Genomic DNA, 25,231 nt, shown 5'->3' on the forward strand with positions numbered 1-25,231 from the left:
GATAATGACAACACTTCATATGGTCGTTATGTGAATGAAAATGAGATCATGTATATAAGGCACTGAGAATGGAATCTGACACACGGAAGACAATCAAAAGTTGTTAGTTCTTTTCCTTTTCTACCTTTTTATTCAGGGAAAAAATTTCTCATCCTTAAAAGATGGTAGCACCTTTGAGCTTAATGGTAATATCATAGTGCCATCTGGTGACCATACAGAACTATTACATTATCTGTATCGGACACTTCATTTCTGACAAAGCTCTACCACATCTATGCTTAAGACAGCAGGTTCTGGGTTGGTGTTGCAGGGACAGGGAATAAGGGCTGTGCTTGAGGACCATTCTCCTATGCTTGGAGACCCCTCCCCTGCCTGAGCATCCTTTCCTGCCAAAGAGGCAGAACTCAAGGACAAAAGAGAGGAGTTTCACCCAAAGCCTACCCTAAAATGGGCCGATGGCAGATTGAGTGTGGAAGCAAGTGAGTGAAGCCTTTGCATTCATTCAGCTCTAAGGGATATGCCAGGAGGGAGGAGTTGATATCTTCTCCCGTTGGGAGGCCCGCTCTTGAAAGATCTGGCTGCTGTGACTTTGGCCTTGAGTCCAATCTCAGAGGGGTTTCAAAATCAGGTAGCCCCAAATACCATCCAAATATCCCTAAATATGGCATAGAGAAGAGCCCCTTCTCCATTCTATCAACCCTGTCCCCACCTGGATGAAGAACTACACAGTGAGAACACAGCCTAGGCCTCTGCCTCCATCAGTCTTGGGCAGTCTTGCCTCCTTCAGTCACAGGAAGCTTCGCCCCCACCCTCACCCCAACCTCTAACCGCTCCGAAACAAGTTTCAGCAGATGGCCACTCTTGCCATCTCTCCTGTGCCATCGAATGAAATCAAGACTGGTCAAGTTATTAAATGTGAACTTTATTGTGGTTTGGATTATGTAAGGCAGTGTGGTGAAGGCACCGCAGAGGTTACACAGACTGAAAAACATGGTTAAGAAAGGAGCGAGCAAAAAAACCCTATGAAATAATTTTTTTAAATGATCGCGTGCTGGACTAGACTACGTACTACAGCTAGGTTATTTTATTCATCATTGCAGAAGCGTGGAAATATTGTAGGAGGTGGGGGGTCGGGGGGGTGGGTGGGGAAAGGCTTCACGGAGGAGGTGGTATTTATGCTGGGCCTTGAAGGAGGGGTAGAATGTTGATGGAGGAGATGGAGGGAAGGGCATTGTAGAATGATTGACTCTAGAGGAAATACCGTAGAAGTACTGAAAAAAACAAGAGGGCAAACAAACATCCCCAGGGAGCGAAGCTTCCCAACTGAGAGAAAAAGCCTGAGGGGTCTGGGATGGGACCCAAAGTCTGAAGGCCCCAGATGGGGTCTTCAGTACCAATGATATTAGGAGGCACAGGACAACGAGCTTGTCAACCTAGCAGCAGCAGGAGGTTTCACATTGCAGTCAGGGGCCCCGAACTGGCTGGGGTGGAGACTCTGCCTGGATGGAGTCTCTCATCCTGGCAGTGGGTGTGGTCCTTCGTCATCCTTCCTCTTGCCCACTGACTGCCTGAACGGTAGTTCGTGCGCGCCTACGTGCGCGTGTGTGAGTGTAGGTGTGTGTGGATGGGTGGGGGACCGAGGCTCTGTCTCCCACTGCAGCTTCTTCCACTTTTTCCCTCTTGTGGCACACAGCTGGCTTCCATGGAGCTGGAGCTCAGGCCCTTCCTGCTGTCTGAGCCTCGCCAAACTCCAGCTCTTGATTAAGCACCTAGGAAGCTTCCTCAACATGAAGTTAAAACCTACTATGGGGGGGTGACTGGAGTAAGGGCAGGACTACACTTTCCGGAGGTGGTGACTGGTGGTGGTGGATGTGATGGTGGTGGCGGTGGTGGTACAGGCTGGGGACGTGGAAACAGGCTCTGGCTGCTGGGTGAAACGCTGCTGGGGGGACAGCTGCAGTGTTCAGATCGGAGCTGGGATGTCAGGCTAGACCAGCTTGGCCTCGATCACCCCTCCTCCTTCCCAAACATGCCCTACAGGGGAGTTAATATTGAGCACCTGAAAGCAGTAAAGATATCAGTAGGGTGTCCAGGCTGTTGTCATTGTCCTGCTTGAATCTCACCCCCGGAAGACCCAGAGATCTTTCCTTGGCAAACATCTGTCTGATCTCCAGATAGGACTGTCACCTCCCCCCGTCCAGCTGCTGGAGGTATATAGGTTACGTAGCTACTTACGCTACTTGGATCGGGAGGTATGGGGAACTTATCAGAAGAAAGGAAAAGTTAATTACTGTGAATTTCTTTCGTTCAAAAGATTATAAATCTTAGCTAAGAATCAGCCTCTGACAGAAAATAAAAGGGTGGGAAAGCTCTGTCAGGATTCTCTGGAGCTGGAGATTTAGAGCTCAGTGAGATCATCACTTGAAATAACCTTGAAGCTGATGTGGCCTTGTTTCACTTTGGCAGTTGGGCCACCCTTCTTACGCAGGTACAGAGATTTCAGATCCCGGCAGTCACTGGGGTCAGCATCCAGAGTAACCTGCCCCAGGAACTGATCACAGAATTTTCGTCTGTTCCAGACCTGAAAAGACAAGTCAAGAGAATGAAGATGAGCAACCCTCTGTGACATTGGACTTGGCCTAGTGGCACCTAGAATCTAATGCTGAGCTTAGAAAGATCTGCTCAAAAACCAAGAGACTATCTCTCTTGATACCTCTCTGGCGAAGGGGAAGGCGCCTGAAAGAGCAGAGACAAAAAGCCAGCAGACAGAGCTCTGGATCAACCTTGACCTCTGATATGGCTACCTAAAGGCAGCTGGTCAGTAGCGCTAAGTCAGAAAAACAACCAAACTGTAGTGGTCCGTCCTGACAGAGCAGGATGAGGGTCATCTGAACTGGCACGTGCTTCCCCACCTGGGACTTTACAGTTCACGTGTTAACGTGTGTGTCTGCCAGCATGTGGACTTCTGCCTGTGATGAAATAAGCAGAGGAGAGGCTATTTAGGATGGAGATGAGTAAGGAAATCAGGGAATGTGCCTGGTGGGAGGTGTCTTTCAGTACAACACAAACAAGCAAAACACTGGGATAACCCTCGCTCTGTATCCCAGACATCTGTGGGGTACTTAGGATCTTAGTACAGATATTGAATAGGAGACATCCTGGGGGATCCTGTTCACATTCTCACCTGCACTATAATAGGAATGTCAGTGGTCCTTCGGTAGAAAATGGCCTGGGTGTCAAAAATGGCATGAACAGTATTCTTTTGAACGGGAGAACGGACTTGCTCCTTTCCACACTTGATGACCAAATATGGGTTTACAGCTGGAACAAAGTAACATTTATTTTTAATGTAGTGATTAAAGTTCTCTTTTTAGATAATCAAGAGACTATCTCACTAAGTCTATTCTGGGACTTTTAGCATAAGACCCACATACCAGAATGACCTAGGACTTTGGTTCTTACTTCCCTTTTCTTCTCTATACTTTATATAGGAATAGAAAAATAAATACTAGCTAGGCCTTGCGCAAAGAAGCTTACATCCCATTTTCTGCCTTGGTTGACAGTCATCTAGACTTGACTTCTCTAGACTGAAAATACCACTGGAGACAATGATTTGTGAGCAGCTTTTCTAACCATGTATGTGATACCTGGGACTGAATTTTGCCTTCCCAGAGACCCCTGCAGTTCTTACTTTCATTGGCATACTTCTTCTCCAGGCCCTCGGCACTGTGCACTGTAATCTGGGTGACAACCTTTGGGTAGCCACGAGCCAGATTCCAGCAGGACATCTTCGGCATGTCCAGAGTCAGCTCCCTGGAACATCAAAAAGAAGACACGTCATTGATGACGAACGTCCTTTGATGAGGAGATAGGCTTGCCAGAGCAGACCTTGTTGTTGAAAAACATGAAATGCCGAGTGACCTAGCCCATTCCTCTGCAGACATGCCTTATATTTTATGAGCATGTTTTCCTTTCCCCTTGCTTTAAGGACCAGCAGATAAAGATCAGAGTAGGCAGGGCTGGGGTGAAAAGGTAGCTTTGGTGACCCAGCACTCAGAACATAACAGGGGAGCAGTGAGGAGTGCCAGCTGTTTAAGAGAAGAGACAGTTGGCCAGAGAACAGAAGATAAAATATAAGTGGAAAAGCTTAGGCTATAGGCCTGTTATCCTTAAATGGCTACTCAGAGCTCTGAAGCTCAGACCTCCACAGGGAATTTCTTGTAACCCACCCACTTCGAGAAATATTTCTCCTGCCATCATTTCCGTTAAGTCTGACTTGAACAAGTTGTCCCTTTGAGTGTTCGCATAGTAGGAAAGGGCCAAGGGGTTAAGGAATGGAGGCAGGGCAGAGAATAGGAGTTGGCAGGGCTGGCCAAGAAAACAGAACCTGAGCTGGACAGGCACTTCAGAGAAGATTCGCAGGAGAAACTCGCTGGTGCGGCCGTGCTGGAACATGGTTGGGACGAGCACATAGTTGCCCTTCTTCAGGTACTTGCTCAGAAACACGGTGCGCGTGTCAATGTAAGTGGAAGTCCCAGCACGCTCCTGGATGTAGAGGTGGTGGAGGCGGAACTTGCGGTTCATCTCCACCTGGAAATGAAGGAGATTGAAATGCTCCACTCCATGCAAATCATAGTTTTTGCATTGGAGGATCCTAGGTCCTCTACTTTCTTTATCTCTGGACCTGTCTTCATTCCCCTCCACCCAAGCCATCTTAATTTTGACGCTGTTTGCCATCATTCTCTCTGCTCCAAATGCCCATTCTTACCTTGAAGAGCTCAAAGCCAATGATATAATTGTCGGGTCTTCCCATGCGGCGGTAAGTACGCAGGTCCTTTTGCTGCAGTGACATGATGACCTTGTGCCCATCCTCAGGCACAGTGAAGATGTACTAAGGGAAAGAGGCCAGCAAGGAGCTTAGTTAGTGCTTCCATTTCAGAGGAACCAGCTCAAATTTCAGGGAAGAACACTCTGCCTTGGGAAGTAGAGACTTGGGTTATTTTCTAGGTTTTACCATTGACCAGACAGTGAGGCCTGGGATAACTCCTTGACTTGCTAAATGTGTTGAGAGAGACAACTTCTTGCCTAGGCCTTTGATACCAAAGAGGGTATGCTTTATTTTAAGAAGTTCGGTATGGTCTTGAGTTTTCTATTTCCAAAGACAGCATTCTTGTTTGACTTGACCTGACACTGAAGCATCACCCAGGCTAGCCTCCTATTGGCAGCCCTTGGGGAGTGTGACTCGTGGAAGGGCTGGATCCACTTCCTTGGCAAATTGATGCTTTGCTACCACCATTTTAAGGAAGCTGCATGCATGATTACCCAAATATTATCTGGGGAATCATGGTACCATTGGGAAATAAGACCAAAAGGCATCAGATTTTTCTCACTGCCTCTGTCTCTGTCTGTCTCTCTTTCTCTATCTCTCTGTGTCTATGTTTCTCTCTCACTCTCTTTCTCTCAGTCTCTCTTTCTCTCTCTCCTAGTAAGAAACAGGAAATAGATGCAGAACCATAGACTCACAAGGTCCCCATAGGTCCATCCTGTGCAGGCACTCAAACTGTGAAGCCCAAAGGGCCATTTCTCCAGTTTGGTATATGTGCCTGATAATTAAAGCATTTCCAGGGTTGTAAATCAAGGGGGGTGGTAATAGGAGCTTTCTTTTCTTTAGGGACAGTTAAGGTAGAAAGGATGGAGAAAAGTATAATTTAAGTCAATCAGCCCACCAGCCTTAGTATCCTTTAAAATGGGTGGCCAGTGAGGTCCATGGAAAGAAGAGACACACCCAGGTAAGGCTGCAATACAATCAGAATTCTTCTCTCCTGTGGGTTAGCTCATCAGCACATTTGGCAATAAAACCATCAAGAATATTATAGGTTTAGGCTTTGGATGTTTGGATTTTTTTTTTTTTTGCTTTGGTGTGTGTCCAGACTGGACCTCTCATGTGTCACCTGGAATAGCATTATAATGGGAGATGGATGGAATGGGGTCATTAACAGGGTATCAATTCAAATCTTGGGAAGAATGACTTGGTGTTCTAGATGAGAAAAGGGAGGCACAATGATGGGTTTCAGAAGAATCACCTGCATGAAAAAGAGGGCACCTATAGTAAATGTGCACCCAAGAGAGCAATTAGGAAGTAAAAAAAATGAAAAAGAATTGAAATGTGGCTGGAAATAGATCCTTTTTCTCCAATGTGGGACCATCACAAGGAAGCAGGGAGTGTCAAAGAGACATACCAAGCAATATGGCTAAGAGAGAGGCAACCAGGGGAGGTGGCTTGGATTTGATAAAGTTGCCAAGATACTTCTTTGCAAAGAGACACAGTGCTATGCTTTACAAGCATCTGAGCCAATCCTTACACATCTTGGTTGATGAATATTACACAAAAGCTGTAAATGGGAGAACCGATGTCAAAGAAATACTCCAGCTTCCTATTGCGTTGGTAACTTGAAGACAAAGAAAAATAATTGATTCAAACCTGGGGATTCTGCAGGAAAGTGTCACGGTTGTTATAGCAGCCTCCCGAACGGTTCATCAGGGGGTCATCATTCACAGTCCAGCATCCCACCACTGATTCCAGCTCCTTGCGGCCAAAAATAGGGTTGCTCACATTGCGGCAGACACTCAGTTCATGAAAGTTGCGGCAAAAGTCCTCCAGGCTCATCCTGAATGGAAAGAGTGCAGGGAACAAGTGCAGCTGGTACTTAATGCCTACCCCTGTAGTTCCATGTGGAAGCCCCAATTCCCTGAGCACAGAAAAACCTCTCCTCACCAAAACTCTCCATCATCAGACATAACAAGCCCCAGGTTCTTGCGATCTGCTGCCGTCAGTTGCTGCCACTCCTCAGAACTAAAAGCAAATGAGCAAAAGGATAAACCATTATGTTTGCCATTGACTTCCCACAGTAAGCAGGATGCCAGAGGAGCAGAAGGCATGGGTACAGGGACAGCCTTGTCTCACCTCTGGGTAAGTCACAGACCCCACACCCAAGAAGAGCCCACAGATGTCACTAAGCATTGACAGCCCACTAACAGTCTGGAGGGATGGGTTGGGAGAAAGTATTGGGCTTTGGGGATGCAGCCGTCAAAGTGGAATGCCACTTACATCTCACTCCAGGGGCCACTCCATTCCTGTCTCCCCAAGGGGTTCCTCAGGCGAATCATGTACAGCTTCTCAGTGCTGAAGACTTCCACAAGCCTTTCTCCAAGACGGATCTTGCGAATATCAGTCATGGTGTAGGTATGGCCCTTCAGTAGGCCCCAGTCAGTTTCAACTTCTTGTTCTTCCTGACTGGGAGACTGAGAGCAAAGAAAGATACATAAGGGCACAAGAATTGGCATACCCAAGACCTGGCTCCTTCTTTTCATTGATTGGTTTACCCTAGTAGGGTTGAAGCTAGTTCTCTCATGCAGATGGAAATTTGATCCTGCTGCCTAACTTGACACAAAGCAAGCCAAGGAAAGGAAATAAAAAATTTAATATAACAATTCAAACAATTCAAATGACCCACAGTAGTACATTGATAGGAACAGCATTAAAATTTGGTGGGGCTGGTTTATTCTTTAAGCAAACAGCTATAACCTCCACACCTAGAAGCAAAGGAAGGAGGAATAATTTAGCAGAGGCTATTTACATCAGCTTAGATGGTGCATCGGCTCCCAGTGGGATGACTGGTACAAAAGGGTAAAACGTTAAAGTTCCTTAGCCTCTGTGCCAGGGCTCAGTGCCTATTGTTAGCTTTCTGAGTTTCTTAATGGCTTGTCCTGGATCTCCAGGGTAAGGGTGATGTTCCTCACTAAATGTTATGGTCTCCTCTGCCAGAAGTGAGCAAAGAGTGGTTTTGGTGAGTACAAACCTCAATGGAGCAACAGATCAGACCTCCTTTGGTAAATGTTTTGTACAGTTCTCCAAACAGTTTGTACTTCTCCTCAACGAGCTCAGTGTATCTTCCCTTCTGCATGTCAACAGTTTCAGCCAATGTGCCGGTGAAGTCCACGATGATATCAGTGGTGGTCAAACCATCCAGGGCTTCATAACAGCCAAGCAGTCTGGGGGTAAATAGGCAAGGTTCTTTGTAAAATAATTTTTCCAGGTCAAGGACATCTTGTTCCCCAAAATTAGAACACTGTTTGCCCAGCTAACTTTTCTCTAGGTATGAAATGAAAGCTATTTTGAGACTATAATCAGATTTACAGGCTTAGGCTAGGTTGATCTAGGACAGTCCATGCAGAATTTCTTTCTACAGGTAAATATTAGACAAAGAGAAAATCTTAGGCCATAATGGGATCTGCGGATCAGCAGCAGGAAGGGGAATCTGGGAGCAGGTAGGGGTTTACTGGAAATCAGAATAGCTGATTTCTTTCTCATCTAGGATTATGGAGGGCCCAGGCCCAAAGCAATGCCTTGGATCTAACTGATATCTTACCCAATTTAAAGTTCAGGGCTAAGCTGGAAGGGCATGAGTCCCAAGACAAATGTGGCCTTTCTTTCCTCCTGTAGCCTGACCACTGACTAGCCAACCCTCTTCCTTACTTTGCATAAGCTTTTTCCAATAGAGCATTCCAGAACTCATTCATGGAGGTGGAGAAGGAGAAAACGAGATCTCCATTGATGGTGGGCAGCAAGTCATCAATCACCACTTCGGTCCATTCTCCAAAATGCCAGAAACGGAAGCGAAATATCCCAGCATATTTATCTAGTTTTCGAGGGTCCCATTCCTGTTCCTTATGGTTGGGAATTGTCTGGAAATATAAGAACATTCAATCAATCAACTTATTCACCAGACTATATCCAAATATTGAGATTACAGTTGACTTATGGCAAATCCATGTGGCAACAGAAAACACATCAAATGTACTGGGTTTGGGTCAAGGTTAGGAAATCCCTGGTAGAGCATTTTTTCCCACAATTTTTGCTTACTCAGTTGAGTTTTGCTGAGGATAATATTACCATGCCTTCCTTGAATACACACAGGGTGATTAGGGGCAGTAAGTTAGGGGTTAAATTATTTCCCACAGATAATCTACCAACATATGTCTACACAACATATTCATGGTTGCCTGTTTAACCACATAAACAGGCATTTTTAAAAAGCAAAAGCAATCAAAATACAAGGTCCCTGGTGGTTTCAGTTTTTAAAGATCTGTCGTAAAGATTTCATGCAGATTCCTTAGACTATAGAATTCATTCACATCTTGAATAAAATTACATTTGAGAAAGTCTCCTTTTTAAATACAGTTACATATTAATCTTCTAAAATTGTTTTTCTGAAGAAAACTCTTTGTCCCAAGTCAACACTTCATTGCCTTGGACTCTAGTTAAATGCCAAAGGAATTTTTGTACTATTAATAATTTATGAGAACCTTTTCAAGGATCTATTTCCATCTTTCTCACCTTTTCTTTTATTCATATCTGTTAGTGACTTCCTGGCCCCTACTGGCTTTTTAACCCCAGTAGGTACAGAGAATACAAGTATGTGGAGCTACTGAGCCAAAGAACTGCAAGTGGCAAGAGATCAACTAATATGTGTGACAAAGCAAATAGAGTAAAATATAACCATTAGAACCTACGTGAATATATGGGTGTTTACTGTAAAATTCTTCCAACTTTCTGGATTAACAAAAATTCTCATAACAAAATGGAGGGAAATCACCTCTGACTTCAGGAATTAAACAATCAAGAAAGTTACGAGCTGACTTTTCCTAAAGTTACTAAAGACAAGAAGGTGGAAACCAAGTGAGGTCCCATAAGAGAGGGAATACCTTTGTCCAGTGAGACTCCTGAACAGCCAAACAGGAAAACGCAGAGACCATTGGCTTGTGCCCTAGTCTCCCTTGGATCAGCTGGTGGTTGCTGATATTGCCCACAATCAGACGGGGGTCATCGCAGATGTCCTGTGGATACAATAATTTGTTCTAAGAATCTGGGAATTGTTTCTCAAGAGTCAATGTGATTTACAATGTTGTGTCAATTTCTGGTGTACAGCATAATGTTTCAGTCATACATATATATACATATATTTGTTTTCATAGTCTTTTTTCACTATGTGTTACTACAAGATAAAATGTTTGTAGAAGGAACTCTTTTTTTTTTTTTATTAATGGAGGTACTGGGGATTGAACCCAGGACCTCACACATGCTAAGCATGCGCCCTACCACTGAACTATACCCTCCCTGCAAGCAGTGAGATTTTAAAGCGGAGAATGTGGGATTAGCACGTTACATTCTGATCCTATTTGTCAGGATGAGATTTTCTGAAGCACCTGTGGTTGGAAGGATGATTGCATTTGAAAGACAAGGCCTGATGAAGGTGGGCATTAATGCTTCTCCTTCTCTAGGAAAATGAGTTAGGAGACCTTATACATGAAGCCCTTTCCTAACATAAAGCAAAGGCAACAGTGGTCTCCATGGCAACTAGATTTCTGCACATCTTTGGATGAATACAGATGGCAGCAGCATGAATAGCGAGTGGTAATAGACCACGCACAGGAGTGCTTCAGCAGACGCACTTCCCACAGCAGATGTTCTGCGGGAACTTGGACAGAGTAGGGGCAGTATTTGTTTAGGGTTTATGTGTGTGTCTTTCCTTAACATATCATTAGCTGTGCCATTCCCCTGCAAGTAGGAAAATGAGACTCAAACAGTACAATTACAACACAATGTAATGAGGGTACAGTGGAGGCATTTTCAAAGTATTATCAGTGCCTAAAGGAAAGATCCCCAAAGTTTCCCTGGTGGCAGACAGAAGAGATTGCATAGTGGTGGTAAAGGTCAAGATGAAGCCTTAAGAATGACTAGAGTTAAGTAGCTGGACAAGGGAGAAGTATGGAGGCATAACGAGTAGAGAGACAGGCATGGACAAAGGCAGAGCCATGTACGTGACACCACATAATTGACTACATGACTGCGGGACTCAGAGTATCAGCACTTGCAGAGTTCAAAGGCAGGAAATACCAATGAAGTCTTGGGTAGATGAAGAAAAGCTCGTGGAGAAGGCTGTTGGCCAGTACCTTGACATTCTGCTTACCCAGCAGAAATAAATCCTAGTCTCAAATGGAAAGAAAATCTAGACATATATCCTTTTAAAAATTATTAAATAGAGACAGCTACATTTTTCTGGTTCTCAAACCCCCTTTTTAAATGGACATAATTCTCCTTGATGAAGGGTCTGGTCTACAGAATAAAACATTCCTTATATTCTTTAAAAGCCAAAATAACTCTGGAAAGGGATAGGCATTCTGGGCAGGGATAAGTCCAAACTGAAGATTAATTGGTCATCCCTCTGCCAAAAGGAGAGAGGTGGGTTGTCAGCTTTGGATTTTATGGTCTTTTTTTTTTTTTTAGATGCATGTCTGGTGTCTCATTGTAACTTTTTTGTCTTAGGATAAGACTTCTATCTTACTTAATTTTTAAATGGGTTGGGAGCTGCCTGTTTTGCCACTTATTGAACATAAAGCAGGTATGCTGGGTTATTTAGATCCTGATATCCTTTCTCTTCTGATTGTTTCTTCGCCCCTTCTAAGATGAAACTAAACAAAGTTTCTTCTTCCTGGGTCAGGTGTTACCATTGTATTTGGAGCAAGATGTAAAGTTATACAGTGATTTCTTGGACTTAGATGACGCATATAATAATTTCCTATCATGTAAAAACAATAAAGCGAACATTGATATGTGGAAAAGTGTACTTTTAGCTTATTAAGGTAAATTATTTGCTGGTTTTATGTAGAGTTATTAGTGCTTGGGGTTACATTACAGTGTCTTTAATTTCCACAAGGCTTTCATTTCACAGTAGGGATCTAGGATCAGCAAACACTTCTGGCATGTCAATTTCTACTTAAGACATAAAAGGTCACATAAATAAACAAAAACATGTAAGCAAAACTCAAATTGAGGAACTGGATAATTATTCTCCTGTAGACTAAGCTGAATGTGATTTATATATATATAAAATACATAGTATATATATATGGTGTGTGTGTGTTTATGTATAAACCTGTGTATAATCATGGGAGAATATACATTTGGGTAAAAAAAAAAATCCACTTTATTTTCTATTTCCTCTCATAAACTGGCCCATGCACCAGTTTTACTTTACCTCTCTTCACACGTGATGGTTGGCTATAATAATGGGTTTTAAAAAATGATAAGCTAATCGTCCATAGACTGTCAAAACTGGAAGGAATTTTAGAGACAATTTAGTCAACCTATTTATTTTACAAATGAGGAAACAGGCTCAGAGAAGGGCAGTAAGTTGCCTCTCCTGTCATTCAGCTAGTTAGTAGACCTTCGATGGAAGTTTTAGGTTCTTCAGAACCACATACAGTTAGAGAAGGAACCTCTGGACCTTAGCTGGTCCATCCTTTTGCCTTCAGGTATATCAGTGGCCACCACATGAAGGGTAATATAATGTGGCTCTTCAGGGATGGAGATGCAACTACCTCTCTCAATCATCCATCCCCGTGTTTTATGCCTCTTTGCTTAACGCTCACCTGGAAGCTCTCCATTGTTCTGGAAGACTGACTTAACACATGTCTCAGCTTTTGGTTCCAGGCTAAATATCACCAATGAGTTTTAATCTCCTCAATTTAGTCCATTAAATATGAATCAATCTCTCATGTATGTCAGCACCATGATGTGAAACAGGGGAGAAAATTTTTATTAAGCCATCTTTTTTTTTTACCTCTTTAAAGTGAACGACTAGAAAGCAACCAAGGAGGTAGAAAGGATAAAGGGTAATGAACTAACGCAAATCCAAAAGCCAAACAGACGTTTTGGTGACAAATTTGAAAACAGTGAAATGGCTATTTATTGGATTCTCCTCTAGATTTGGACAACTGGGTCTCCTCCTGTGGAGGTGAGGAAGCAAGGCTAGAGAAATTTTCCTGCAAGTCAGAGCTGAGATGCAGAGCGCAGGTGGTGTATTTCAGCCCAAGCTCTGCTGGGATGGTAGGGAGTGGAGAGGGAGGAGAGGTCACAGCTCACACAGTCACATATTTGGGTGGCTTGAGAGGTAGGGAAGATTGCTGAACCCCTAATGGTTCCCAGCTGTGTTGGCAAGTCGACATGATCCTTGACCTGGGCTGTTTGTCAAGGCAAAATAATTTCTTGGGGGGAAATACACAACAAGGAAGTCGAGCACCAAGAGTAAATCCAGGAATGGTCTCTGCATACCCCCATCCTGAAGCCAAAGCCTTCAGCAAGAAAAGTAGCTTCTCTAGAAAATATGTTTTCTTAGCTGAGCATTGAGAGACCCTCCCATTGACCTTACCTCATATCCCTCCCTAGAGACCTCTACTGGGGGTAGGGGGGTTCAGGCATACAATTATAAGCCTTGGAGCCCCACATGTGTCACTCTATGTGGATCTCCTTTCACCTACCACGTTCACATCTGCAGCAATTATTTTTTTCACGCAGGTGAAATTTGCTGACAATAAATATTGAGGTCCAGGGTAAACCTCAAGAACCACAGTAAAATGAAAGGCTGCCTGGAAAACCAGCAGCCAGAAGAGTGGAGGCACTTTCAAAAGTGCTACGTGCAGTCTAGCAATACTGTGGGGGTGGAGGCATGGACACTTGCAAGTGAGGCTGGCCCTGCAGTAGGTACATTATGACTAAGTCCAGGGCTATAAAGAGTCTCAGAGCTTAAGGCTGCCATTCAGGACCTGAGGACTTTATTGATAGCCTAGGTAGCCATTATCTTATCCTTAGAAAATTGTACCCTCCCAAGACAAGAGAGTTATAGGTGGACCTAGGCTCAGGGACCAATGGTAGACCAGTTGCACAAGGAGTCCACTTTACCCACTGGGGAGTTTTGCTTCTGCATGAAGATCTTGTCATTGGTAAAACATTCTCTTCCTTCCTAACCTCTCCAAGGAAAACTCACTATGGAGCCTGAGAATAATATGTTAAGCCTAACTTTCACTTCCAAACTAGACAATGAAGTCACTACATAATTATCTTCTTATCTGAACCTTCTGCTAGAAGACTCAAGGTATAAATCCCAAACTGCTTTATTGGGAAGAATTTATATATCCATGCAACGGAAGACAGTTCAATAATCAAAAGGAACAGATACAAGCTACAGCATGGATGACCCTTGCAAACATTATGCTAATCAAAAGAAGCCACTATATTTCCATTTTAAGTGAAATGTTCAGGATAGGCAAATCTAGATAGAAACTAAAAGTAGATTAGTGGTTGCCTGTGACTGGAGGGGGAAGGGGTTTACTCACCGCAAGTGTGCACGGGAGATCATATTGCGATAATGAAACTGTTCAAAAACTGGATTGTGGTGATGTTTGCACAACTCTGTACATTTACTAAAATTCATTGCTTTGTCTACTTAAATTAAAGGTGAATTTTCCAGTATATAAATTGTACTTTGATAAAGCTGTTAACACTTTTGAAATTCAGAATCTATAATAAATAGGATAGATGGAAAGAGTATGGGACTATTCAACTCTCTTCGACTGTATCAGCTGCTGAAAACAGTACTACTCAGGTGGAAGGTCATGGTCTCTGGGAAGAAAAAGAAATCCATGAACAATCTAGGCCAAAACTACTGTACACAGGTGTCACATTGAGCTGGGTATTGGAAATTTCTATTAGCACATTCCTGCACGTGCAATCTATCACCAAGGCCTGTATGTTCTGCTTCTACTGTCTTCTCTCAACCTTTTCCTTCCATTCCTACCACCTTTGCTTTCATCCAGAACCTCACCAGCCTCTTCCCACGCAATATACCTCCAAGAAGGATATTCGCTAGTGGAAGATCTGAGCAAGAGCAATGGTAGTGGGGGTTGAACTCAAAACTCAACAGAGAGCTGACGGATCTTGTGCAGGTGCCTTTGCTTCCCCCTCAGCTGGCTGTGCAAATCCCCATGAGGCCTTGCTCCATTTTAGTCAGAGATTAGAATTGTCTGACACTATTGTAGCTGGGCATGAGTCAGTCAGGGAAAAAGCCAGAGGCGGGTAAGAAGGGAGAGTAGTCGGAGGGAGCTGGAGAAGAGATTTTTTGTGGGAATTTGGCAATGAGATTTCAGCCTAAAATTCCTACCTGCAGGAGATTTCAGCCTAAAATTCCTACCTGCAGTCTTATGATCACACTGCAACTCAGTATAACTCAGCTCTTAGAATTGACTAAGGCTTTGTATGTTGAAGGCCCAGGAGGATAGGAAAGTTCAGGAGCACGTGTCTCAGGCAATATGCCTGTGCACACAGGAAGTTAGGACAGTAGCTGGGGGCATTAAGGAGAAGGATTTCCCTCTGGAGGGTATGAACAGATGAACTGGCATTGAACAATTGCAAAACACTCTCATAATCCCTGCCTATTTAAAGTGGCTCCTTAGGACACAGCAGGGAAATGGCGAGTGGGATGAAGGGGAACTCAGTCCTTCCCTAGGATGGGGGGACTTGATGGAGTTGGTTGATTTGATGAGCAATGGTGTTTACAGACATGGACGCTTATAAAGGTAGAGGCTTTTCAACACAGGAGGGGAAAGAGACGGAAAATATCAAGTTAATTGTGCCTCTTCCATTTTAGGGACCTCAGAAAATAACCCTGGTGGAGTACGAGGCTGTGTGGCATGCCAAGGGGACAAGATGTCTGTAAGCTTCCCTGCAGACGAGGATCTCAACCTTGCCAATGAGATGGGTGAGTCCAATGACCCATCTGGTCTTCCTGAGCCAACTTAGAGAGGCCTAGGGCTGTCTCTCTGCTTCTCTGATGGGAGGCCAGAGAACTTTGACGTGGTTCTTGACCACAGGCTTGGCCTCCACTCTGGCTGGAAAGGAATCTACAGCTTTTTGAGAGACTTAGATGGTGGTCCAGAACATTGTTTTTTCCCCTACTCCCCACAAGAGGCCCCCTCCCCAACCACTCCAAACCACCCTGATCTCCCCCTTTTCAAAACCCTACATGATCTACTGTCTGTATGCCTGAAAATGGCACTTCCTGTATTCAGCATTAATTTATTCTTTAACTCTTTGATAGCTCAATATCCATCTCTTCAACTAGAATGGGAGTCCCTTGCCCCAGGCCTTGTCTGTATTTTGCACAGAGGCTGGCATAGAGTAAGCGCTCAATAAATGTTTCTCAGTTGACTCTCCCTTTGGGCTTAATTAAGACTAAGCTCAGAATATCCCCTCAAAGAGGAGAGCATGGATCAATTAATGGATGTACAGCATCAACATAGTGAGGAGGAGTGTGAGAACTCGCTGGAGGGAAGGTACATACTTTATCAAGAGACAAGGGCAAATCTATCTCCCTGACATGGCGGCACAGTAGAGTAAAAGCTAATACAGGTGTAAAATGTCACAACCACTTTGGAAAACAGTTTGGCAAACTTTCATAAAGGTAATATACCCCAAATAAAACAAAACAAAACAAATACAGGTTTTGGAGTCAAGTCTGGATTCAGATCCCAGCTTGTTAGCAGTCTGACTCTGAGAAAATTTTTACCTTCTCTCTGAGACAGTTTCCTCATCAATAAAATGAACATAGTATCTACCTTTATTTTTTACACCAGAAAAAAGAATTCCACTAAAGTGATTTTTAAGATACCTACCTTGTTAAGCCATAGCAAATAAGGATGAAATGAATGTATGGAAAACTCCAAACACAGTATCTGGGCCCATAGGAGGCATGCCACAAATGCCTGTTTCTTGTTCTACTCATCCCCATTCACTCTCTCTTCCTGACACTCCCTCACCTTGGAAGGGGTATTGCTTGCCTCAGAGGCAAGATGGAGTATTGCCATGGTTATTTAAGTTTTTTCCTTCCCTGCTAATCCATCTAGGACTCAATCCACAGAATTTGGAAGATGAAGGCTAAAGACAAAGGACTGAGCCAAGACAGAGGAAGGAGGATGTGTCTAAAGACCGGCCAGTACAGGAAGCACTGTTGGCTTGGATCACATCTGAGGAATGGCTTCAGGTTGGCTTGCAATTTTACTGCCCAATCAGATCTTCCACCTCCTCCAGGACCTCACCCCCATCCATCATTCCTTCTTTCTTCCGTGTCTTTAACCTCTTCTTCCTTACTATTTACTCCTTGGCCTATAAATATGTTCAGGTCTTAGTTTTAAAAGACACCCTCCTCCAGAAAACCTCTTTCAATTTGCTGCCTTCTTTTCAGCTACTTCTTCCCTCTTGATCTCCTTTCTTTCATACCCAGCCATCAAAAAGGATTGGTGCCCCTCATTATCACCATCTACTCATAAGAGTGGCTCCCTAACACGTATTTCTACTTTCTCCATGCATTTCTGAAAAAAAAAAATCTTAACCTCTCTGCATACTGAACTAGTGGCTAGTGAACAATGCTCATGTTCTGCAGGGATGTCAACAACTGGAGGCCCAGAGGCCCAGCAGGAGTGTAATCTTCCTTCTGATTGAGAGAACTTCTCCAAGTCTTATATTCTCACTGGCTATCATACTTTAGAGGCAAACATTGAGACATGTCCTTTGAGTCCCACAGAAGACAAGAACCTTGAACTGACCAATGTATCTTAGCACCACCTGGTGGCAACCTACATAAACAGAAGTAGCTCTTGGAAGAACTCCCTTTAGGAGTTTAAGCTGTGGAAATCTCAACTAAAGAATGCTAGCTTGCTCATGGAAGAAGGCAGACCTTGAGTTGGTGACTGAGATGGCTCCATAACAGTGCTCCAAAAGTTACATCATTAAATAGGATCAGAATTTGCATTTCATAACAGCCCTCTGGGGCCTATATACCTGGTCACCCACTTTGGGAAGAAGCCCAGGTTGAATAGCCTCCTATCCAGTTATACCCTTTAGATATAGCAAGATTGCTAATTTTTGGTATATATTTTTAAATTGAAGTATAGTCAGTTTACAATGTTGTGCCAATTTCTGGTGTACAGCATAATGCTTCAGTCATACATGAACATATATATATTTATTTTCATATTTTTCCCCAATCCTTCAGCCCCCTCCTGGCACCACCCCAACTGATTTTCTTTTTTTTATTGCTATTTATTCTCCAGATTCTGCCATCTTATCATTTTACACATTGACCTCCCACTCATGGAGGGCTTGTGAAGGAGTTCTGAGATTTGCTCTAGAGATACAATATACAGATATTCCACAGAGAACCATAGTAACCACTAATAGGTGGCTAAAGAGTTACAATCCTATTTGGATCCCACTTTGCTAATTGTGGGAGGATACAGGTGATGGTATCCAAAGAGCAGCAAAGAAGCCTCCCTCCTGTAATTCCAACTCCATCTTGTTCCTGTAGAGTTCGTTTCATGTCTGCTCATCATAAGAGGAGTTTTTCTCCTCAGTGGTCTGAGATGATCCTGAAGTTGCTGTGATAGGTAACTCAGTAAAGAGACAAGAGTAGAGTTGCTTTTTGAGTTACCATATTTACTCAAATGAACTTCCAAAAGAAAACAAGCAGGGTATAGCTGTTTTTTGTTCTAAGTTACTAAATCTGACTAAGATGCAAGCTTCCTCAAGCTAGAGCCAGAAGCACAGATCCATAAAACCTCTCATTTGAAAGTTGTCTTCTCAACTGGTCTATACGCAGTGGGCTGTGTCAGTTAAATAGTAGAGGAAGAAGGAGACTTATGATGAAAGAGATCAAGAGGGAGACAGAAATGGGAACAAGAAAGTTACCTGGGGACGCTTCCACACCACCTTCCCAGGAAGCAGTCGGTTGTAGAAAAGTGAATCATTCTCAGGCAAAAAGGTTGGATCACAGAAAAGTCTACCATCTCTGATGCACTCCTGCTTCAGTTCCTGGTACTTCTGGTTTTTGAAGAGCTTCAGAGGAGGACCCATAATGTCAAACTATGTCTAGAATGAGAAAATTATTGTTATTGAAGGAAAAAGTTCTCAAATCTTTGAAAGATCACCTGAGATTAGACAAACAGTCATCATCTCAGCGGTTTATTCCTGGAGCTAGGCACTTCAAGTTTAGCTTTAAAGGAAAAGTCACCATTTTCAGGGAAAGAAGGGTCCAGGTTCTGCAACTAATTAGTTTGGGGCTTGGGGTAAGGCACCTAAACCATTTCAGGGTCTCAGTTTCCCCATCTGCCAGATGGGGTAATAGGGACTTTAACAATCTTATCAGAAAATAGATAATAAATGCAAAGATTGCTAGCCAAACGTGGGTGGTTATCATTTAAAGGGCCATCTTCCATTTTACGTGGCAGGGAGGAGTTCAAAGCAAAGAACAATTCTAAATTTGAAGATCAAGGGGAAAAATTGCTTTACTATATTCAGAATAATTTGGTGCCCTTGAAGGGCCACACACTTTGTGCTTGAGGGGAGAAGCAGCCGCTCTCACTTCTAACAAGCCCTTTTACACAATTCCTTCCCTTTTATCATGAAAGAGCTTTGCATTTTTATTACTGGCCAGGAAGGCTAATGCAAGAAACAGAGCTCAGCAGATGGCCTCCAAAGACAAGGAAAGATAGAGATTGTATGTGTTTTTTTTTTCTTCAAAGTCTAGTGTGCAATCATTTGCCCGCGATAAAAGGCAGACTCCAAAATTCAATTACACTAATTTGGTGGACTATAGATTCTTATCCCCTGGCAATACACTGTTGTTTTCTTTTCTTAAAAAAACCTCACATGCCTAAACAGAGAATTAATCTAGTGGATCTTCAGGCCATGTCTATCAGAGTGCTCCACACTCAAATGCCCCTAACAACTGGTTTTTATGAGGGTAATTTGAAAGGCAAATTTGATTTTAAATAGCTTTAGGGTGATAAAAGGGTTTTCAATGCCTTTGCTTGATTCACAAAGCTAGATTTGTAATGATTTTAATGATCCTCTCAGGACAGTCAATGGTAAATAAGAGGGGGGTTGTAAAATTTACATGACACCAATTATTTCAAAAATATAATTTAAGGATAACTGTGTCTATATGTTATGATTGCATGAGGGCTGAAACAAAAAATCAGGCTAAGGTCAGAGTGTCTGCTAAAAAATGGATGAAATTTGAGAAAAAAAGGCTAATTAGCACTTTAAAGACTATCTGTGTAGGTTAACGCAGCTCAAAACCCAGTTAATAATGAGGCAGTTGCTATTTTATAAAAAGTGTAATATTAATCATACTGCTCTCCTATCTTATTCCATGTTTTTCAGTATCACATAGAAATGCCTTACTGGTAAAGAAGTCTCCCCATTTGAAAACCATCAAAAATTTTCATTCGCTGTTATTTGCAACCTACAACGTATGTAAACAAACTTACCCTTTCTCGGAATCCAAGAAATAAAAAGCTGAAAATAATCACAGTTTTCCCTAGCCTTATTTATTAACAAATCTTTTTCAAATTGAAGGCTATGGGACACCCTAAGTACCAAAATGCTTTTTCAGTCATCAGATTTAACTCTGTCCATGGGTTTTAAATATTAAAGTGTATTTCATTGTATTATTTGAAGTCATGGATGGTATCAATAATCAGTGTCCATTAAGCAGCGTCAGCGCCAATCTGAACGTGTGCCCAGACTCCTTTCTGGAGCCTTTGACAAATGGACCCCAATTTTTGCGTGTACTCCAACTTGTAACAAACAGTACTGTGCCTCTTGCTTTTCCTGGAAGGTTTGGTGGCTTGCCAGAGGCTGGGGACTGTAAATGGGGGATAGTCTGGGGCAATTAGGATATTTAGTTTGCCAGAACCTCCTAGTCCCTGAACGTTTTGCATAAATGAGTATTTCCTGTTCTTGGGAAGGCCTTCTGCCCCAGCCAGTCTCCCCTGTTACTCAGTCAAATGGCAAAGCAGACAGGAGCCTGCAAGGGAATCCGTGTTATATAAAGCGGGCCTGTCTACAGATAGAAACAGCATAAATTGAAAAGAAAGTCAAGTTGGATTTTCAAAACCGGTATGATCCCAGTAGACTTTATCAGAGGCAGAATGCACAGCTGGTGGGGATAGGCCAAGCCTTTTGGAAGAGGGCACATGCATTTTGGGAGCGCAGGGGAAATAAGGCATAGCAAGGTATCAGCCTCAACTTTTGACAGGCTTTCATCAGGGTACAACTGTAGTCCCATCCCTGTCGGACTTACAGGGTAGAATTGACCCCGATTTCTGACTAGGTAAGAGGAGAACAGTCTTCCATTCGCTGTGACCTTGGTTTCTTTGTGCCTCAATTTCCCCATCAGGGGAGTGGGGTTATTTATCCTGCCCTCCTTACACTGTGGCTGTCCCTAATAAGGCGGTTAGTGTACAGGTATTTTGAATCAGTAGCAAGGGCTCTATACATACAAGAGACACACTGTAAGCCCTCTCATGGCCTGGCACGGAGCTGGGCACCCGGCCATTGTTAAGGAAGTATTTATAGAATGGATGAATGCTTTATGTAGAAAATTAATGTTTGTATAACAATTTATTGTTCGAAGGAGGCATTTTGGTTCCTGCTCTCCTCATGGCAGCCGTGGTTAGTAGATGTTATCTGTGCCCTTCATTCTGTATCTGCAGAAATGGCAGCTGAGACAAGAAACAGCTAGAAAAATAGTGGGGCTGACTCAAACCCAGGTCTGGGTCGTGCCAGATATAGTGTACAGCTTTCCATCACGCCACACTGCTTCTTTTACTTACTGCCTTCTTAAAGAAGGTTTTTTTTTTTTTTAGCTCAAATGAGGAAAAACCCTCCAAAGCAAACATGATACCTAACTTGGAGGCATTCTGCCTAGAATTTATTGCCATGGTGGCTATTGAAAAGGTCCTTTATTTCCACGGTTTGATGATCATGGGAGAATCTGAACCCTTCGCATCCGAGGGTTCATCAGTTAGGTCTTGGAATACTTTTGGAAACCTAGAAATGTGTAAGTTGGGGTCGTCATCAACAACTTGCCCTGCCAGCGCGTAGGAGAGTGGAGACAGGAATATGTCTTCTTTGCTATCTGACTGCATCCAGCTGTGAAGACCTTTAGGTTAGAGAGCACATAAGGAAAGTCGGTAAACAGAATCAAAGCTGGGGCTTTAAGTATCAACCAAAGAGAGCCTCTAGCTAACAAAGGAAATGTGCACACCCAAGAAGAGGGACCTTGTGTCCTGAGGGCTAGTATTATGGGTGGTTGGGTGAAAAGGAGTGTGGAGTTTTGCACTGAGATAATGGTCTTAAGCAGCACTGTTTGAATAGGGATCCACCGCCCAGAGATAGGGTATGAAGGCCGTGTGGACCAAGGCGAGCGGGAGGGGTGGCTCCAGGGTGTGGAGACTTAGGAATTGCCAGGGGATGTGGAGGGAGCCTGCCACGTAGCCCACAAAGCTGCAGTTAGGAGCGCGAGCTTTTGTTACTCACCGGACTGGAAAGCTTGGGGAGCTGGACAAACTCCTAAGAAGAAAGTCATTTGTTCTTGACCTGTGGGTCAGCCTTAGAGTAGAAACCGGATTTTGCTCTAAAAAATGAAATCTGCCTCAGTTTATTAGAGAGAGTTATTATCTGATAGAAGAAAGCCAGTCTGCGGTTTACAAATTGTTTTCGATTGGGGTGAGTGGGAGGGGGAAGGAGGGCATTTAAGGGGGAGAGAGGGAGAGAACGTGGCCCTGGGGGTGCTATTTCTGGCTGGTTTCTCCTTTTCCCCAGTTTCCCCTTTTGTGCCATAGTTGGGGCCAAATCGGAGGTAAAAGCAATTAGAAGTTTGCAGAGCAAACTGAATACAGAAGATTTAACTCTGCCCGGGCATGAAGTAGCAACCACTTTAACCACAATCAGCAGTCCCTATCCTCACTCCTAGGGGTGGTGTAATGAGAGAAATAGGGCTTGGAGAAGAAGTCATAAAAACTCAGCATCCACATGCTACACAGAGAATAGTGCTTTCCATGTCCACACAGGCAGAGGCAGAGCCACACCTATGGGCATGCATCTCCCTGGGATGTATGGCTGTTCAGATTCAAATTGTTGACCAGATAGTCTGGGATCTGAAAGGGACCACAAAAGTCCTCTGATCCAGCCTTATATAGGACACATCTACGCTGCCCAGAGAGAAGATTCTGTTCAAAGAAATTTGAAGAGAAAAAAAAGCACAAAATTTCCCTTAATTCCATTGTTGCAGAACTTTATCAAAAAATAAAAAGCAATTCAGAAGCACAAAAAGAGCACAGGTAGTCAGGAGATCCAGGATCAAGTCCCAGATACCAGCATTTAATGTAGGTAAAACGTCTCTGTCCCTCAGTTTCCCCACAAGAGCAATGGGAATAAAATGGCTTCCTCATACACCTCGGGGTGTTATTGAGGAGATCTATTATGTATGTGAACATACTTTCTAACTGTTAAGGATAAGACCAATGTAGGACAGTGGTATTAGGAAATGCTTGTTTTGAGCAAATTAAATCCCTTTTCTGTCCTTAGTGGAAAAATGAAGCGATTTGATCACATACTTTAAGTAAAGCACTCACAAACATCTGAAAGACCAATATAAAATGGCCCCTCCACCATTCAGTACCTCCTCTTTCTTCCCCCTTTCTTTTTTGGCTGACTTGCCCCACTACCCTATGTTTCCCTCTTGGCTGAATAAGCCCATCCTAAAAGTCTAATTTTACAGCCTTGTGAGACTCTAATTCCAATTTTTCTAGAATGCTGCACTGGCTGGACTCTTAGAGATACATCACTTAGTCCAACTCCTTGCTTTTACAGGAAGGTGAAGGGACTTGTCCAAGGTTATAGAGTTAGCGACAGAGTTGGCACTAAAACCCAGACCTCCCGACTCGTTTTACCACAATAAAAAAAAAAAAAAGGAGGGGGAGCCCCTAAACACAAAACCTCAAGACACCGCTTTTGAAAATGCTTATTGTCCTCTTCTTACAAGAATGCACTTAGGAGTTTTGGTTTTGAATTGCTGTCAGAAGGTGAGATGATTTCAAATCAAGGCTAATCAAAGAAACACTGTTTGGGGGTCACAAAGGGGCTTTTTCTGCTTTTAATTTAAGAACTGAAAACTCCCAAGGATACAGAAAGCCTGTTTTTAACCTATTCCTGACTACACAAGTGTTTAGACTTTTCCCTAGCCTGCTAAGGACTCTAAGGATAAATAAAGAATGCGATTCAAATCCGAAGTATTCACGCACGCACACACGCGCGCGCACACACACACAAACTGCAGGAGGAATGCAAGTTAATTAGCCACCCCCCCATAGAATCTTTTTCTAAATTCCTTCAGACTATACAATGTCCTTAATTTCAAAACAAAGATTAGCAAATGAGACATTAGCTGAATTTCAATTTAAAAAAAATTGATACAAAGCAGGATGCTTTATCCTGAAGCCAGAAGTGACTGTCAGGATGGCAGAATTTCTTTAATTTCCCATATGCTTCTCACCCTATTTCAAGCCCCAAATCCTCAGAACCAATTTTCAGTTGCAGTGCTCCAATCCTTTAGCTGCCCTCTTCTCACCCCAGGCTGCTCTGGTCAAGTAGACAGGTTAACCTCTTAGAACACGAGTGGCCATGTAGGGGAGTGGGTGCTGAGAGAGCCCCAGCTGCAAATCAAAGTTTAAACCAAAGTGAGAATCAGAGAAGAATAAAACCAGGCTGGGCAGGGGCTGATCAGGAAATAGCCAAGATCAACCTGTCACCAGGACGAGAGGACCCCGGCTGTGCAGACAGGACAACTCTGCTGCCTTTCCCTCCCATGTATGATGAACCGCCCTTGCACCCCCACTTCCAGGGCTTAAAGACCTTTTGCACATAGTGTGGCTCCAAGATGTGCCTGCATTTCAATAATTTGCCCACAGCTGTGGGTCAGTAGAAGCTAGAATGAAGCCCTGGCGATGTGGGTTCTCCCTCTCACATCTCCCTCCCAGGTTTGTCTTTCTTTGCCAGGTATTCTGAGTAACAGAAGACCAAAAAAAGAAAAAAGTAAGCAGATATCACCAGAAAAAAATCTCATTGCCAGACAACCACAATTACCCCCTCTACACCCCAAAATAAGCAATCCAAAATTCCGCTAGTTTTGAAGTTTCCAAAGTGCTATTATGCACACACATTCTATGCAGACAAACCATAAAATTACAGTTGCAGAGTTTACCTATAAAGTTCAAGTTTCTTCACCTCTTTTAGACACTAAGTTATCCAGCAAATAAAATTCCAGGGTAAGTTTGCGCATGTCCTCTCTACTCACCTGAGTTATCCCAGGAGCCTCGCTGCTGCCTCCGCTGCCTGCTGCTACCACTGCTCTTGGCCAGGTAACCCCTACAACGTCTGTTCAGTCAGTGAGGCTGAACAAAGATTCTGGCTTTCTTAACCTGAAAACTATTT

The 25,231-nt window shown here is 43.4% G+C and overlaps 1 protein-coding gene across 2 annotated transcripts; it reads right to left on the reverse strand.

The window, feature by feature from the left end:
* Positions 1-923: 923 nt before the first annotated feature.
* On the reverse strand, positions 924-25,231 carry CAPN6 (calpain 6). Of its 2 annotated transcripts, XM_032475340.1 has the most exons (14): positions 25,095-25,177; positions 22,277-22,373; positions 18,641-18,820; positions 9,766-9,897; positions 8,537-8,745; positions 7,860-8,052; positions 7,109-7,302; positions 6,776-6,853; positions 6,482-6,668; positions 4,769-4,891; positions 4,388-4,590; positions 3,692-3,813; positions 3,185-3,321; positions 924-2,581 (listed from the first exon to the last, which is right to left on the reverse strand). In XM_032475340.1, exons 3-14 carry the CDS (start codon positions 18,803-18,805, stop codon positions 2,399-2,401), a joined length of 1,926 nt encoding a protein of 641 aa, XP_032331231.1. In that variant the 5' UTR covers positions 18,806-18,820; positions 22,277-22,373; positions 25,095-25,177; the 3' UTR covers positions 924-2,398. The 2 variants fall into 2 exon arrangements, with proteins under 2 accessions (XP_032331231.1, XP_006194437.1); XM_006194375.2 differs by lacking the exon at positions 22,277-22,373 and having other exon boundaries at positions 25,095-25,231.

This window comes from Camelus ferus, chromosome X (genome assembly GCF_009834535.1).
Source record: "Camelus ferus isolate YT-003-E chromosome X, BCGSAC_Cfer_1.0, whole genome shotgun sequence".
Taxonomy (NCBI): Eukaryota; Metazoa; Chordata; class Mammalia; order Artiodactyla; family Camelidae; genus Camelus; species Camelus ferus.

Excerpts from the sequence above, each read along its gene's own strand:
- CAPN6 (XM_006194375.2), bottom strand. The coding sequence starts at position 18,805 with ATGGGTCCTCCTCTGAAGCTCTTCAAAAACCAGAAGTACCAGGAACTG. Across the intron at positions 8,746-9,765 it reads AGGAGTCTCACTGGACAAAG|ACAATTCCCAACCATAAGGA; the intron begins GTATTCCCTCTC and ends TTATATTTCCAG. Across the intron at positions 3,814-4,387 it reads GAAGTGCCTGTCCAGCTCAG|GGAGCTGACTCTGGACATGC; the intron begins GTTCTGTTTTCT and ends TTGATGTTCCAG.